The sequence below is a fragment of the Lolium rigidum genome, chromosome 3, assembly GCF_022539505.1.
Source record: "Lolium rigidum isolate FL_2022 chromosome 3, APGP_CSIRO_Lrig_0.1, whole genome shotgun sequence".
Classification (NCBI taxonomy): domain Eukaryota; kingdom Viridiplantae; phylum Streptophyta; class Magnoliopsida; order Poales; family Poaceae; genus Lolium; species Lolium rigidum.
Genome location: NC_061510.1, coordinates 283,927,132 through 283,942,402, shown reverse-complemented (window position 1 = coordinate 283,942,402; position 15,271 = coordinate 283,927,132). Strand labels below are relative to the sequence as shown.

Here is a 15,271-nt window from a genome sequence, read left to right as displayed (position 1 = left end):
TGATGATTATGCCGAGGAGGAGGAGGTGAGGGTGACGAAGCGGTCGATGATGAGGGGGTGGTTGAGGTTGATCCAGCTGCCGCCAGTTCTTCCGCGCTGCCGAAGCCACGCACCTCGAACTACACTGAGATTGAAGACATGACCTTGGTCCATGCTTGGGGTAGGGTGGGGATGGATGTGTGCACCGGAGTGGACCAAGCCGGCAAGCGTTATTGGCAGCGCATCGAGGATCTCTACCACCAGCTGAAGCCTCGCATCAAGAGTATGGCCGACAGATCGTACCGCTCCCTTGAAGGCCGGTGGAACACCATCAAACCAGCTTGTTCTCGTTGGAGTGCTGCCATGGACCAAGTGGCCGACAACCCCCTAGTGGATGTGTGCCGAAGAACTATGTAAGTTTTCCAAGTTTGTTGATGTCCATACTATGTGTTAATGATGTGCAAACATCACATTAATATTGTTGTTGTGCAGCCCAAGTATGCTCAAATGAGGTACAAAGACAGGCTCCAAGCACGAGGAATTTTAGTTCCAACATAGCTTTTCCTTGCTTCAACATCTTCGTAAGTGGAAGTTGAGGGACAGTGAACCAAAGTGCAAGAAGGAAGCAATGCTCAGCATGGATGATGAAGTAGAGGACATGAGTGTGAGAAACAAAGGCAAGCCCGAGGGCTCCAAAAAAGCCAAGGAGAGGATGAAGGTAGAAGACGAAGCAGCTAGCTTGAAGGAGAAGTTGGATCAACTCATGAAGTCCAAGGAGGCATTGACGATAAAGACATTGAAGATCAAGCTTCTCATCACCGAGAAGAAGAAGGAGGATTCTATTTTACGGGGTGAGGATACGGGGTCCGCTAGTTCGGATGAGTTTTCGGCCGGTGGAAAGTAAATACATGGCCCTCTACTCGTATTTTACAGGGCAGAAAAATAGGGAATCTGTTAGACATGCTCTTAACGGCGATGAAAACCATTTCAGAAATTACTCGAGGCAGCACTGCTCGGGAGGTATAAGAAATCAGAAAGATCATGTTTCTTCTGGCCTTGATAATTTACACGCACGGGCACATCCGTACTCTTGATACTTTTCCCGGTAAAATTAACACAGCGCATCATGCTGCATTGCACGCATGCAGCTGATCATCGACAAAGCGATGGCGGCGGACGAACTTGCAATTAACGGCGAGCTTACAGGCTGGGCGTCCTCTCGGCGGCGCCCGAGATGACGGTGAGCAGGTTGTTGCCGAAGGGGTCGCTGAGGTGCGCGCACAGGTTCTCGTAGGGGCCCTGGCCGGTGACGTAGGCCTGGATGAAGAAACCCAGCATGGAGAACATGGCCAGGCGTCCGTTCTTGATCTCCTTCACCTTGAGCAGCGCCGCCTGGTCGGGGTCGGTGGCGAGGCCGAGAGGGTCGAATGGGCCGCCGGGGTGGAGCTTGTCATCGAAGTCCTGCCGGCGAAAAACCGCTTGTCAGTACAGGGACAAGTGCATGCAGGAGCCTAGCTGCTGTAACGCAATATATACTGTATATTTCAGGTGCTCTTGTTACTGACCAGTCCATTGGTGATCCTGTAGTACTCGGCGCCTCCGACGAGGACGACCTCGGCCGCGACGGCGACGATCAGGTTGATGGGAATGCTACTGCCGAAGTAGTTGAGGGTGTTGCCATCAAGGAGAAGGGCGCCGGTCTGCAAGGTGTTGTTCAAAGGCACCGTGAGTTGAGGCTTCAGAGTTCTGAATATGAAGCCGTGAAAGCTGCTGATCTCAGCATTCAGCATACCTTGAACCAGACGGCCTCGGGACCGCAGTTTGCGCCGTACTTGTTCAACGCCTCTGGGATGATGAAGCCGGCGGCGCCGAGCATGGCCCACCTTGCGTGGATGAGCTCAAAGGCCTGGTACCTGCACCATTGAGATTGCTTAGTTGGGAGAAGATTCTGAAATTTGACGAGAGTGCGGCTGTAGCTTCACAACAAGGCATGTACTTGCGGAATGCGGATTACTATTACTTACTTGGCGAAGTCCTCTGGCTTCTTTCCCAGACCAAAAGGATCGTAGCCATAGCTGCAAGTCCAAAGGAAACACAAAATCAGTTAGTTCACATGCATCTAACTTTTTTATTTACATAAGCATTTCAGTTATATCAGATGTTAGGTATACTGCTAATGGAGACAACATTGTGCTAGCAACATTGCTCTTGCAGAGTTCTGGCAGAGAATTGTCTAAAAATATGCAGATTAAAACTGGAAACCAATGACTTACTCTCCGGGAACCTCTCCATTGAGGTACTCCGGCACCTCGTCCCGGTCAAGGAGACCATTGGGCAAGTAGATCCTCCTGTCAGGGCCTGAAAACAAGAGAAGAAAGATTTTTAGATCCATGTACTCATATTCAGACCGAATCACCTGAAAAGAGTTCTCAGCTGCGAGCCTGCGAGATTCCTTCGTACTCACCGTACCACTTGGCGAGCTCATCGTCGATGCCCACCGCTGTAGAGGCCACGGGAGCGGGCTTCGCCTTTGGGGCAGGCTTCGACTTGAAGCGATCAAAGAGAGAGACGATCTTTTGTGCCTTCGGTGCCGCTGTGGCATAGGTGGAGGAGCCGGCAAAGTTGAGCCGGGTGCCGAGCATCTTCGTCGGAGCGAGCGCCGCCATTGCCTCAGACCCGAAGTTCTGTGAGAGAAGGGGCGTGTGGCAGAGGGCGTGCTCAGCTCAGCAAGAAGGGAGGATGTGATGGGGGGTTTGTGGAGGGAAAGGTGGGGTAGTTTAAATGGATGGAAATGAGGATCCGTGGATGTTGTGGGCCAATGCAGGATAGGCCAAGGTGGCTGTGATTGGCTGGGTGTTCAGGAGGGCTATCTGTTGCTTGGACTTGATTGGGCATGCTGTGCTGACTTGGCAGATGAGGGTGTTGATGTGGCATCATTTGGGCCACTTGTTATCTCGTTTATCAAGAGCCATGAGGTGCTAAATGGTCCAAACATAACAGATAGAGACGCAGGGAGAACAGAGAGCCAACCAGAAAGAGAGAGAACCAAGACAGCAGTTCCAGGCCACACACACCCCAGCATTCCATCACATTTTGATAGCAGTCATGCTCACTCTATTAACAGCACATCAGCTAACATGCACAAGGAGCGCAACAAAGAATTCATCAGGTTGACATTTTATTTCTCTAACAACCATACTGTTCAACATTTCCAGGAATTTCGAACACGAACTCTGTAATACAGTTTCAGAATTCTACCTAAATACAAGCCTACTTACTGATGAACGCTCAAAAAAGATATTACAATGAGACGCAACAGCCTATGTTCGAAGATGAAGTGTTAATCCCCATCTAAGATAGCCAATAGCAGCAGCCATATGGTGGTGCAGCTCAATGCCATTTTTCAATCTGTTTCGAAGTTGCTGTGGCAAGCTTTTTGGTGTTTACGACCAACTCGTCAAATAAACCAGCAACAGTGTCCCTGAAATAAACAAGGGAAGCGTGAGTGACATTGAAGAACATACACATGTTTCTTTCACGCAAACTCAGAATTTTCTAGGTGTGCTAAACAAAAATTAGGTGGAGAATGCCACAAGGTAGCAACTTCACAGATCTCAACCATGAGAATTCAAGCAAAGGGCGAGAAGATATGTAATTTTCTTCTCAGCATCAAACAGAGAGATGCTCAGATGTTCAAGATCTCGAAGAAACATCAAACTATGTTGTGTTTGCAAATATATATATATATATATATATAAGCATGGCAAGAAGCAGTCAAACATATATGCATTTAACCAACAGAAGAGTGGGCAAGCTGGGGAATATATAAGCATAAAACAGATAGCTGTTCAGATATTTAAGATCTCAAGTGACACCAAACTATCTTGTGTTCACAAGATATATAAGCACGGCAATAACCAGTGAAAACATATAGGCATTTAACCAAGAGAAGAGTGACTAATCTAGGGAATATACGAGTGACTAATATAATCAACTTTTAACCATAAAAGACCCAAAATGATTAAGTTTTGTCTAATACAAGAAAAAATGCAGTTTTTTTGTACATAAAAACCTCAAGCAATCAGAATTAGAGTACAGCTCATATTTTCAATATTTTGAAATGAACACTGTCACATTTGTCTTCTGTACCAGTCTATTTCTACCAGCTCTTTCTATTTGAAAAGCTCATGCTGTCAGATTAGAATAGCAGAATATGATAGGAGAATTATAATTTGGAAAATGTTTCTATTTTTGTTTATTTCTTTAGTTACACTGCGGACAGCAGATATTTGGACGTCACTTCAAATATCTCACTGTTCCACTGTTAGCATCCTGATAGGGACGGAGCTGTGAAGCATCTGCACTTGTTATCTACTATAAATTTGTTAGTTAAGGAATTAGGTTGTGAAATCAGGATTTCTCCAAGAAATACACCAGGTTCGCGCTTTTAGGATTATTTTTCTGCAAGACTGGAGAATTTGCTCTCCCGTTCCCCCTCGTCGCTCCCGTGGGCGACGGGAGGGAACCCTAGCCGCCACCGGCCCAGACCCCCTCCCCCTGCTCCTCCCTCCCCTCGCCGCCGCCGGAGGGCGTCGGCTGGGCAAAGCCCGGCGCCGGCGGCGGCGGGGATTCCTCTCCCTCGCGCGGAAGCCTTGGCGCGGGCCGACGCGGCCGGTGAGGGCGGCGCGCTCGACGAGGGGCGCGGCGGCGCGGCTGCCTCAGCAGCGGCGTGGTGGCCTCGTGGTGTGGCGGCGACCCCGTGCTGGAGGCGGCGGCTGCCCTCGGGCGGCCACCAAGTCCGGCGGCGGGCGGCGCGGCCAGGCGCAGGGGTGGCCGGCGACGGCGACGGCGGCCGGGGATGGCGGCGGCGGCGGCCGGGGCAACGGCGACGGCGGCGGCGGCAGTGGTGGCCGGGCGGCCGGAGTTGACATCATGGCGGCGCGGGCTTGCTGGCTCGGATCCGGGCCCTTGGGCCCGATCCGGGTTTGGCGGGCCCCGGCCGTCCTGCCCTCCGGCGCACTGGGTGCGGCCAGGCACCTCCTCCTTGTCCGTCCTTCTCGGCTCCGGCGCAAGCGCGCTGCTGCTCCGGCCGGGTTGGGCGGAACCCTACGCCATCTTGGCGTGGCGGCTCGTGGCGTCCGCTCGGCGGCGGTGACAAGGTGGACGATGTCGGGTGGCCGGCGATGCTCTACGAGGTGGATGCGTGCGGTCCCGCGATCCCGCAGCGACCCGCCCCCATGGTGGCACTCGCGCCGCTAGCGGCTCGGTAGTGCCCCTGCTTAGGCAGCATGTCCCTTTGTGGGCATGGCTGCCCTCGCCGGCGCGCCGGACGTGCTGCCGGCGGGTTGCGCTACCAAGGCTAGTGCTTTGAGAGAAAAGGGTCAGCGCAGGAGGTCTTGGCGATGGATGATAGTGCCTGCAGTGGTGAGGATCCATGCTCTGGGCGAAAGCCCTGCCTTTGGGGCCGGTGACGGCGACGCCTGAGGGCGCCGTTTTCCTCTTGTGGCGTCACCGAGGAGTTTCGGCACCTCCCTTGCCTAGGGTCTCATGTTCCGGGTGAAAACCTCAGATTTGGCTAGCCAAATCGGGCGACGACGGCGTCTTGGACGTCGCACCCTCCTTGGAGGCGTCGTCTTGGGAACTTGAGTTCGGGCCGTAGATCTTCCTCGTGGATCTCAGCGCTGACCACATGGGAGGTGTCTTGCGATGCAGGTAGCGCGCCAGCCTCTCGAGTAGTATCGCGGTGGCTTGCGCGATGAGGATCTTCCTCGATCGGCGCGAGCATGCCTCGCGGATGAGCGAGTAGTGGGCTGGCCTCTGTGTTTGTTGGCGGGCTGCCGAAGACTGCACGCTTGCACGTCCGTCGAGGTTGCCGGAAGCTAGCCGCTGCGCCGACGGCGTTCCTCGGATTTGGGTCGAGGCCGGAGCGAGCAATGCTCCCAGCCGAGCCGTGGTGGGCTCGCGGGATTCAGGTGGTACGCGTCTTGGCTGCAGCTGGCGGGTTCTTGGTAATTTCGACGATGCGCGAGCACTGCGACTTTCATCGGCAAGGGTTCTGTCTTGCGGAGGAGCTCACTCTGTAGTCCCGGAGGAGCACTCGACGGATTTCGGCCTTTTTGTCGTAGTCTAGTTTGAGTGTCGGGTGTGTACTGTGGGTGTCGGCCTTTTCTTAGGCTTGTAATGTAAACTTCCTTTCTATCAATGAATCGAAACGCAAACCTTTTGCGTTTTCGCGAAAAAAAAGACTGGAGAATTTAACTAACTTCGTATTCCACATAGCAACATTACTTCATTATACATGCCCAGCAGGAATTTTTGTTTCTGATTTTCCATATGTCTGCACTTTTTGCAAGATATTTCCACTTCATTTTAGTTATTAAAGTCTTCAAACATTGCATCTACAGTGTGTGTATAGTCCGTTAGTTTGGATGAAAGTAGTGGTGCTAATATGTCACAGTACAACATACCTTATAAGGTCATATTGTATATACTGGTCAATGTGGTAAAAAAAGGAGGTTAAGTTAATTGATTTGGTTCTGGTATGGAACTGATCACTTGGTTCCCCTTTTTTTCTTTGGCTTTTCACAGTGCAATACGGAATCAAGCACTTGTTTTAGTTGTTCCAGCCAAACTGCCATTGAAGTCTAGTTTGCATAACTATTATGTGTGGAGCTTCAAGAGACATAATTTCACTTCAAAGCATAAACCAGCAAGATTGTATAAGATTCTTCCCCCAATCTCATTAGCAGAGTCCTGATTTAAGTTTAAAAAGAATCAATAGAAGAATATTCACAGGTCAGTTTTCTCTTGTTTCTTTTATCGACTTTGAGATTGTTCATTTCAAGCCAGTTCAATACATCTGCACTTCACGTGCCAGAATGCTCTTGTTCAAAATTCAATCACATGAGCAACAGTAAATACAGTAAAACTCGCAAGTTATTAGATATTACAAGGTTAGGCAACAAGGCATAGGATTGGGAAGACTGTGGGCACAATCCCACTAAATATTTGCATGCCCACAAAGTACTTACGTAGGAAATTTTGGAGCTTCCTGGAACATTTTACCAACATTTGAATGCCTTTTCTTTTCATCAAAAGCAATTCCTTTGCCCAAGCCATAACCAAAACCCAATCCTACACCGCATCCAGCTCCAACTCCAAAGCCAATAGTGAGTCCAGGAAATCCATAACCTAATCCTGAACCTACATTATTCATGAAAAAGACAAAAAAAATATGCACGCATTCATTAATAAAATTACATAAGCAACAGGAGAGGGAAAGAGGGAGGGAGGATATTATAATGGATCAATAAAAGTACACAACAAGATAGGTGCTAGTATTGGTAAAAATGATTTCAACATTTTTTATGTCATTACAAAGCTTGTATGCCATAGCTTTAAGCTTATTTGAATGCTAGGAAATAAGTATGCAAGCATTCTTCTAAATTATATTTCTGACAGCAAACTACAAAGGAACGAAAGAATAAACCGTATCATGTCATATAACATTTAGTGATACGCTCTTAACAGCTAGATTACTTTCTAGATCTCAAAGATTTTGTACAAGTAATTAATATTCCTAGAGAAGACTGTTGCTGTTGAACTGCAGTTGCAGCTATACTACGTCTCAGTTTGACAGGGTCACACTATAAAAGTTATGGAAGTGTTATTCAGTAACCGGTAACTAGTCAAATCAATCAATATTGTTACCTGCAGTGCCGTGTTTACTTGTTTACACACTACATTTAACAGAGGATGAAAATTTAATAGTTGTGATAGCTAAAAGAATCAAAGTTAGTCCATATGTCCTTTAACAATACACTTTGAACAGTCCTTATAATATGTCTGGTAACATTTAAAGAAGAAGAAAAAGAACATAGAATCGATCCTGTATTTCAAATATTTTAGCTATATAAGCATGGTGTCTCATGATGTGAATGGCTTAGGTCATGCATCTTAAATTCTCAATGCTGAAGTGGTAAGTATGCTATTCGCTCCACAGTCTACACCGTGTTACATCCTTTCCCTAATCTGTCAAAACATTCCCATAAAAAAAATCTGTGTGGTATGAAATTATTGAACTAGAACTATTACAAAATTGCAAATCCGTAAGCCTCCTACCAGAAAACCAACCAGCACAGATCATCTAGTGCTAGCATCCAATCTACATGCGTTCTTCCACAAGGAGGCTGCCCTGACCAGACGATTTTTAGAGCAAACCCTACCCCTGCTCCACAAAATCCCATCCCGACTAACCCCAAGGCCCTGACATATTCCGGACAAGAAAACCGCTAGAAATCAGCAATCTTTTGAACCGCGGAGAGCAGGGGCACCTCAACGTTGCAGTAATAACCATCCAATCGACCGAGGAAGAGGCGCAGCGAGGGAAAGGAGCCTGAAAAGAGGGGAGTTTTACCACCGAAGAAGCCGATTCCGGCGCCGGCGCCGCAGCCGATGCCGAGGCCGAAGGCGGGGCCGATCTTTCCGAGCTCCTTGGAGGTGACCTCCGGCAGCCTCCAGAGGAGGCCCTTCTGACCCCCGCCTCCCGTCGCCGTCGCCATCGCCTTACCCTCCCCTTTCTTCCTCTCGCGTTTGTGCGTGTTGAAGAACTGGAAGAGGTCCGTGACTCCCAGATGAGAACGAGATGATCGAAGATGACCCGTTTGGGTGCGGGAGTCTCCTCTGGGCTGGGCTGGGCCGGCCAGAAGATACTTTATCACCTTGATGCAAAATGGGCTGCAATGCGGCCTACTAGGTTATTTACGGGTCGCGTGTTTCGGCTTTGGTGCCGTTCGTGGGCGGAGCTTTCGGATTCTGGCTTCTCGTCGTCCCTGCCGTCTCCGTCGTCGGTCACGGCATAGCCAGGTCCGAAGCTCTGCTCTTAAATAACCTCCCGTCGACCGGATGTATCCTACCGGCCAGCTGTCTTATAGTTCAATAAATCCCTGCAAGTTTCGTCCGTGATGTAGTCCCCAAAATCTATCAATTCCGATGTTCTAGATCTTCAGTGCTAATCCCCTTCCGTTTTGGGGAAGTTGGTTTGGGGGAGGAGCATGTCTACATTTCTGGCTTAGTAGCTTGCACCGGAGAAGGGCTAGCTTCAGCCAGATTTGGATCCGGGGGTCCCAACCCATTCTGGGGCCTTTTTGGTGGTCGTAGGTAGGCGCATGTGCACCTGATGCGTTGGCGTCTTCCTCGGCTTCTACTTCCAGCAGTGGTTCTTCCCCGAAATCGAAAGTTATGATTACCATTTGGAAAGAAACACCCACCTATCGTTAAGCTATCATTCAGGACTTGTAGATAAGAAACACATCAGCCCATGGAAGTCCGGGCACATTATATATCTCTTGAATAGTTGAGTACTAAGCCTAGTCTTGGACAGATAAATTTACCGGCGAAATGGCTTCCAATGGCTGGTTTCTGCTACCTTTCCTTGTGTTCAACTGTTCATACAGCTTCCCTTCAGTAGTGCCCATGACAACCTCGCTGCAAGCTCCCTCCACTGTTTTTTTTTCTCTCGAACACACGCCAAAGCGTGTGTCTTTATGTATTAGAAGAAAACCGCAAAGAAAGCGGGTGGTACACCAGAGTAGCGAAGCTACAAACGATAAAAAAGCGAAAAAAGAGAAGAAAGAACTAAAAAAAACTGTACAAGGCTAACATTTGTTAGCCTGGGAGGGCTCCGACTACCGCGCCATCAGGTGGCCTGGAGTGCAGAGGTAGGCGACGAAGTGCTTTTGCCCCAGCAACCATCCACAACTTAGCTTCTTCCAGAATAGAAACGACCAGGTCTTCTCTAATGGGATTGATATTCTTAAAGATCACATCATTCCTAGCTTTCCAAAGCCTCCAAATGGTTAGCAGGATTAGAGATTTAACACCTTTTTGCATTGCAGGGCTGGCATTATCTGCAGCAGTAGCAAACCAATCGTTGAAGCTCTCATCGGCTTGAGGCATACAACCAAGCAGGTTAAGTTTGGACAGAATATCATGCCATATCTGTTTAGAGAAGGAACACTGAGTGAGCAAATGGGATATAGACTCAACCTCCTGATCACATAAAGCACAGGTGTCATTATCATCCAAGTCATGGCGTTTGCGTCTTTCTGCTGTCCAACATCGATCAAGCGAGGCCTGCCAGGCAAATACTTTGCATTTCAGAGGGCTCCAACATTCCCAGATTGAGTTGTGATAAGGAGAGAATGTGGAGCCTTCAAAAAATGCTTTGTAAGCAGAATTGGCAGAGTACGAGCCCGACTCGGTGAGGTTTCCAAGTTAAGGTGTCTTGCGAGCCAGGATGCAGCTCCTGCTCAGCAGTGATGTCCACTAAGTGAAGAAATTGGATGATAGCTTCAGTGGAGAGGGTGCCAGTGATATCCCTGATCCAGGCATTCTCTGGCAAGGCTGAGGCGACTGACCGGCGCTTGATGACACGAGGATTGACAACAGCAACCACGGCAGGGGCAAGATCTGCAATACTCTGCCCAGCAAGCCATCTATCCGACCAGAAAAGCAGCTTAGTGCCATTACCAAGGGTGGCTGTAGTTGCTGCATAAACAAGGGCTTCGACATGGCGACCAAGATGGACGGGAAAGTTGGTCCAAGGGCGAGAGTTATCAGTCCTACGGAGCCAAGCCCAGCGTGCATGTAGAGCCCATCCCATGCGCTTTAAATCAAGAACACCCAGGCCACCATATTCGACTGGGCGACAGACATCCTTCCAGGCAACAGCACAGCTGCCTCCACCATCATCCCGACCTGACGACCAGAAGAAGGAGCGCTGCCCTCTGATGATAGCATCCTTAATCAGTTTTGGCATGTCAGTCGCTAGCATAGTATGAATTGGGGCTGCCGCGCTTTTGAGAATGTTTGTATGCAGACCAGTGGCAGCTCCAAACAACCTCAGGAGTTCAATAATAATCTCACAGTCTTCTTGGGTGGGCTTGTGAAAGATAATGGCATCATCAGCATACAACGAGGTGCGGCAAGCACCGCGGCTTCCAGGAAGCTCAGCAAGTAAGCCTAGACGAGCAGCAATGTCAATCAAGCAATGGAATACTTGCATAACCAGGACAAAGAGCGTAGGAGACAGAGGGTCTCCCTGTCTAACCCCGCGGTGGTGGTGAATTTCATCTCCAGGCGAGCCATTGACCAGAATGCGTGTGGAGGCCGTGGATAGCAGAAGGCAAACCAGGTTAATCCATACGTGACCGAAGCCCATGTGCTGCATCAAATCAATGAGGAACGACCAAGAGACAGTGTCAAAGGCACGCGCGATATCTAGCTTCAGCAAGACTGTTGGAGAGTTGGTTGCATGAAAAGATTTGGCCATTTGCTGAACAAGCATGAAATTATCGTGAATAGTGCGACCACGGATGAAGGCATTTTGACTAGGAGAAACCAAGGTTGGCAGCAGGGGAGCGAGCCGTAGCGACATTGTTTTGGCAATCATCTTAGCAATGCTGTGAACAAGACTGATAGGCCTAAAGTCTTTAATTTCAGTAGCATCTTGTTTCTTGGGCAGCAGGGTGACTAGGGCTCGATTCAACTTAGAGAAGCCATGAGCTCGTCCCAGGTGCACAGCTCTAAAAACTTGCATGATGTCATCCTTGACAATTGTCCAACAACACTTGAAGAATGAGCCTGTGAAGCCATCAGGGCCAGGTGCTCTATCGCTCGGTATGTCCTTGATAGCGGCAAGGACTTCCTCCTCAGAGAATGCATCATCAAGGTGGGATAAGTTGTATCGCTGCAGACCAATGGCTTCCAAGTTTAGGCAGAGTGTGCGATCTGCAGGGGCACCAAAAACCTCTTCAAAGTGCAAGGTAAAGGCTTCCTCAATTTTGTCCTGATCAACTAAGAGCTCATTATTGAGAGAAATTTGGGAGATGAAGTTCTTCCTTCTTCGGTGGTTGGCATGCAGATGGAAGTATTTGGTGTTTGCCTCACCTTCTTTTAACCAATTTATACGGGAGCGTTGTCGTGCCATTGTTCTTTGCAGGGAACAGAGGCCCAAATATTTCTTCTTCAGCTCACGACGAAACCAGGCTTCAAGAGCACTCAGCTGCCGAGATTCCTGGGCTACATCAAATCTGAAGATCAGCTCCTTAGCCCACTCAATCTGCAGGCGAATGTTTCCCACATTTTTATCACTCCAAGAATGCAAACGACGATCAAGGGTACGGAGTTTGTGGTCAATCATTGTGATGGGATTACCATAGGCTGGCTCAGCCCAAGCCATTTGAACAACCTCCTGAAAACCAGCAATCTGTGGCCAAAAGGACTCGAAATGAAAACGACGATGTTGATAGGACGACACCTCTGTCTGTAGGAGGAGGGGGCAGTGATCACTCATCAGCGTGGCTACACAGGATAGGAGGCAGTTAGGGTGCCCAGCTTCCCAGTCCACAAAACAGAATACCCTGTCCAAGCGCTCCAGAGTTGGCGATTCCCTCTCATTTGACCAGGTGTAGCGGCGACCATTAAGGGGCAGCTCCCTGAGCTCCAGGTCATCCAAAGCGCGACGGAAACGATTCATTACCCTGCGAGAGACATTAGCATTATTTTTGTCAGCAGCCTGGTATATCATATTGAAATCGCCGGTGACAAGCCAGCCACCATGGTGGGTAGCTCTAATGTCACGTAGCTCCTGCAGAAACTGAATTTGCTCCTCGTCAGTGTGAGGCCCATATACAGAGTTAGAGCCGACAGTGAACCTAGAAGTCACTGAATATTGTCTAATATCATGATCAGAACCAGCAACTACATCAGGATCACAGGCTAGAAGGACTCCTCCTCGAGTACCAATGGCCGGCAAGTAGCAGAAGTCAAGGAATTTATTGCCAAGGGTTTGCATTACAACAGTTAAAGAGATGTGTGCCATCTTCGTCTCCTGAAGGCAGACAATGGATGCACCACATGATTGAACAACACTACGCACACCAGAACGACGACCCGGTGCGTTAAGCCCACGCGGGTTCCAATTTGCGACCTTAATGGGTTGTGCTACCATGGGAAACTACAAGCGACCGGAGACTACCAGCGGAGAAGCAGTAGCAATGGCCTGGGACTCGAGCTCAAGGTTTGATGGCAAGCTCCAGCCATAGAGGGAGGCAAGGGCAGCCAGGTGGTTCCTGCCAACACCTCGACGAAATTTCTCTTCATAGCATTCCATTGCTGCTGGAGAGGGAAGAGCACTGTTATCGTCGATAGGAATTCCCAACCTCTTGAGTAGAACCAATGTGCAGATGCGGAAAGAATCCCCAGGACGCCTACCACCATTGGCCAGAACGCGCTTGCTGCGGCGGGGAACAAAGTCTTTAGGGATGACTCTGCGTTGCCGCTTCGGTTTCTGAACGATTGGCCTAGGTAGCAGGTGTGTTGAAGGTGCAGTCATGGCTTTAAGCATAGCTGTGCGAGCAGAGGCGGGTGGCACAGGAGAATGAGCAGCCTGGCTTGGCTTCTGTCTGCGAGAATAGACAATCCAGGTGGGAGAGTCAAAATTCAAACGTCTCCGACTATTGTCAAGCGGGCCAGAGCGAGCAGGAGGGGGTTGGGCTTCAGCTTCAATAGGCTCGTCATTGACGAGGCACGGTCCAGAAGGCCCAGGAGGGAGTAGTACATCATCCAGCACAACAGGGGATTTGCACTCAGGTGAGGTGTCCCAGCGAGGCTGGTCCTGCATAGGTTGGTTCTGCTGCTTGACCCTGAGGGTAGACAACTGGATGCTACCAACCATGAAAGTAGTCATCTGGGGATCAACAGCTCCACTTTGCAGTTGGGTCTTCTTGGGATGTGGAGAGTAGCTTTGTTGCTTTGCGACCAAGACCGGAGGTGAGCTGGCATCCATAGCAGAGCACGACGCGGGATGTAGGGCAGGAGAGGGATCAAAGGCCTCTGCGTCGACGTGGCTGCCCGAAGACCCATCATAAGAATTCAGACTTGGGGAGGAGGAGGTTCCGTTGCACTCTGAGCCTGACAGCGATCCGCCTTTGACCACCCAAACCTGCTTTTGCTTTTGCTGAGTTTTGGCGCGATGTGAAGAGTTGTTATTTCTTTTGCGAATTTTGGCACGGCCACCGCGGCGGCGCTGCCGTCTTGCCGGAGCAGCAGAGGTGGTTGAGCTCGGTGAAGAGGTGATGTCAATGACACCTTGGCGACCATGAGTACGACCAGGAGGCTGTTGGACACCGCTACCAGCATAACCACTGACCCCATTGACGCTGGTGGAGTTGTCATGGGAGTGGTGGCTGCCCCGAGGAGGACGGCGGTAATGGCGACGAGGTCGAGGCCTACCAGCAGAACTGTCACTTTGGCTGCTCGACGATGGTGGTGGCGGCGGAGGTGGTGGTGGAGGGCCGTCGACCCTAGATATTTCGAGCACGTTGATGTCGATGTTGTAGTTTAGTAGCTTAAGCTTAGAGTCATCACCAGCAGCATTGTCGCTAGGTTCCTCGACGAACAGGGTGGAAGTGAATGGGATCGTAGTGGGATCAAGAGTCCACGCTGCCACCCTGAACCGTGAGCGATCCGAGCGATTGGTGAGAAGCCGCTCAAAAACTGCACATGGCGCAAGGATCGAGCTTGCCGTGCCTAGGCACGACACATTCGCTGGCATGCCAAGGATGTCGACCACAACTCTGTAGTGGCATGAACTGGCACGGGCATGGGCTTGGCGAGTCCATGGCTTGACAGAGCACTTGAATCGCGGCGCGGAGAGAATACCTGGAATAGCAATAACGCGGTTGCGATCCGCATTGTTGGTGAAGTGCACAAGGAAGTCCTCTGGAGCGAAGGTGTAGACGTCAAACTGATCTTGCGCAATGGCAAAACGAGCCGTGATGAACTCCGAGAGCAGCTCGCAGGACACAGGTGGCCGGTTGCCGACGATCGTGACGATGACGGCGTCCTCGAGGGCAGCCTCTGCCTGAGTGATGGTCGGCGAGCGTCGGATGTAGCAGAGTTTGCGCTCTGGACGGTGGCGCATGATCTCCTCAAGGGTGAGCTGTGGCGCATGAGTGTTGACAACCCGCAGCTGGCGAGGCGGAGAGGGAACGACCTGGGTGATGTTGGGGCCGGGAGGGCCGGCCATCTGCTGGCGAGCAGGCGCAACAGCCGGTGCTGCCGAGCGCTCAGCACGACCGCTTAGAGCAGGAGCGGGATGACGAGCTAGAATCTGCAGGGGAGGCGCTTGGCAAGGTTGTTGCTGACTCGGTGGAGAGGCGTCGCGGCGGCGCTGGGTTGGCCTGGAGGACACCAGCGCCGGTGGAGAGCGGATAAATGGGCAGAGTGC

The 15,271-nt window shown here is 50.4% G+C and overlaps 2 protein-coding genes across 2 annotated transcripts; both read right to left on the bottom strand.

The window, feature by feature from the left end:
- Positions 1-1,002: 1,002 nt before the first annotated feature.
- LOC124703502 (chlorophyll a-b binding protein CP26, chloroplastic-like) lies at positions 1,003-2,742 on the bottom strand. Its single transcript, XM_047235710.1, has 6 exons — positions 2,444-2,742; positions 2,253-2,337; positions 2,004-2,054; positions 1,772-1,892; positions 1,545-1,679; positions 1,003-1,440 (listed from the first exon to the last, which is right to left on the bottom strand). The coding sequence occupies exons 1-6, from the start codon at positions 2,643-2,645 to the stop codon at positions 1,180-1,182; spliced, it is 855 nt and encodes a 284-aa protein (XP_047091666.1). The 5' UTR covers positions 2,646-2,742; the 3' UTR covers positions 1,003-1,179.
- Positions 2,743-3,132: 390 nt separating this feature from the next.
- LOC124703501 (keratin, type II cytoskeletal 5-like) lies at positions 3,133-8,569 on the bottom strand. The gene is made up of 3 exons (XM_047235709.1): positions 8,396-8,569; positions 7,011-7,182; positions 3,133-3,460 (listed from the first exon to the last, which is right to left on the bottom strand). Exons 1-3 carry the CDS (start codon positions 8,538-8,540, stop codon positions 3,370-3,372), a joined length of 408 nt encoding a protein of 135 aa, XP_047091665.1. The 5' UTR covers positions 8,541-8,569; the 3' UTR covers positions 3,133-3,369.
- Between the last annotated feature and the right edge of the window lie 6,702 nt (positions 8,570-15,271).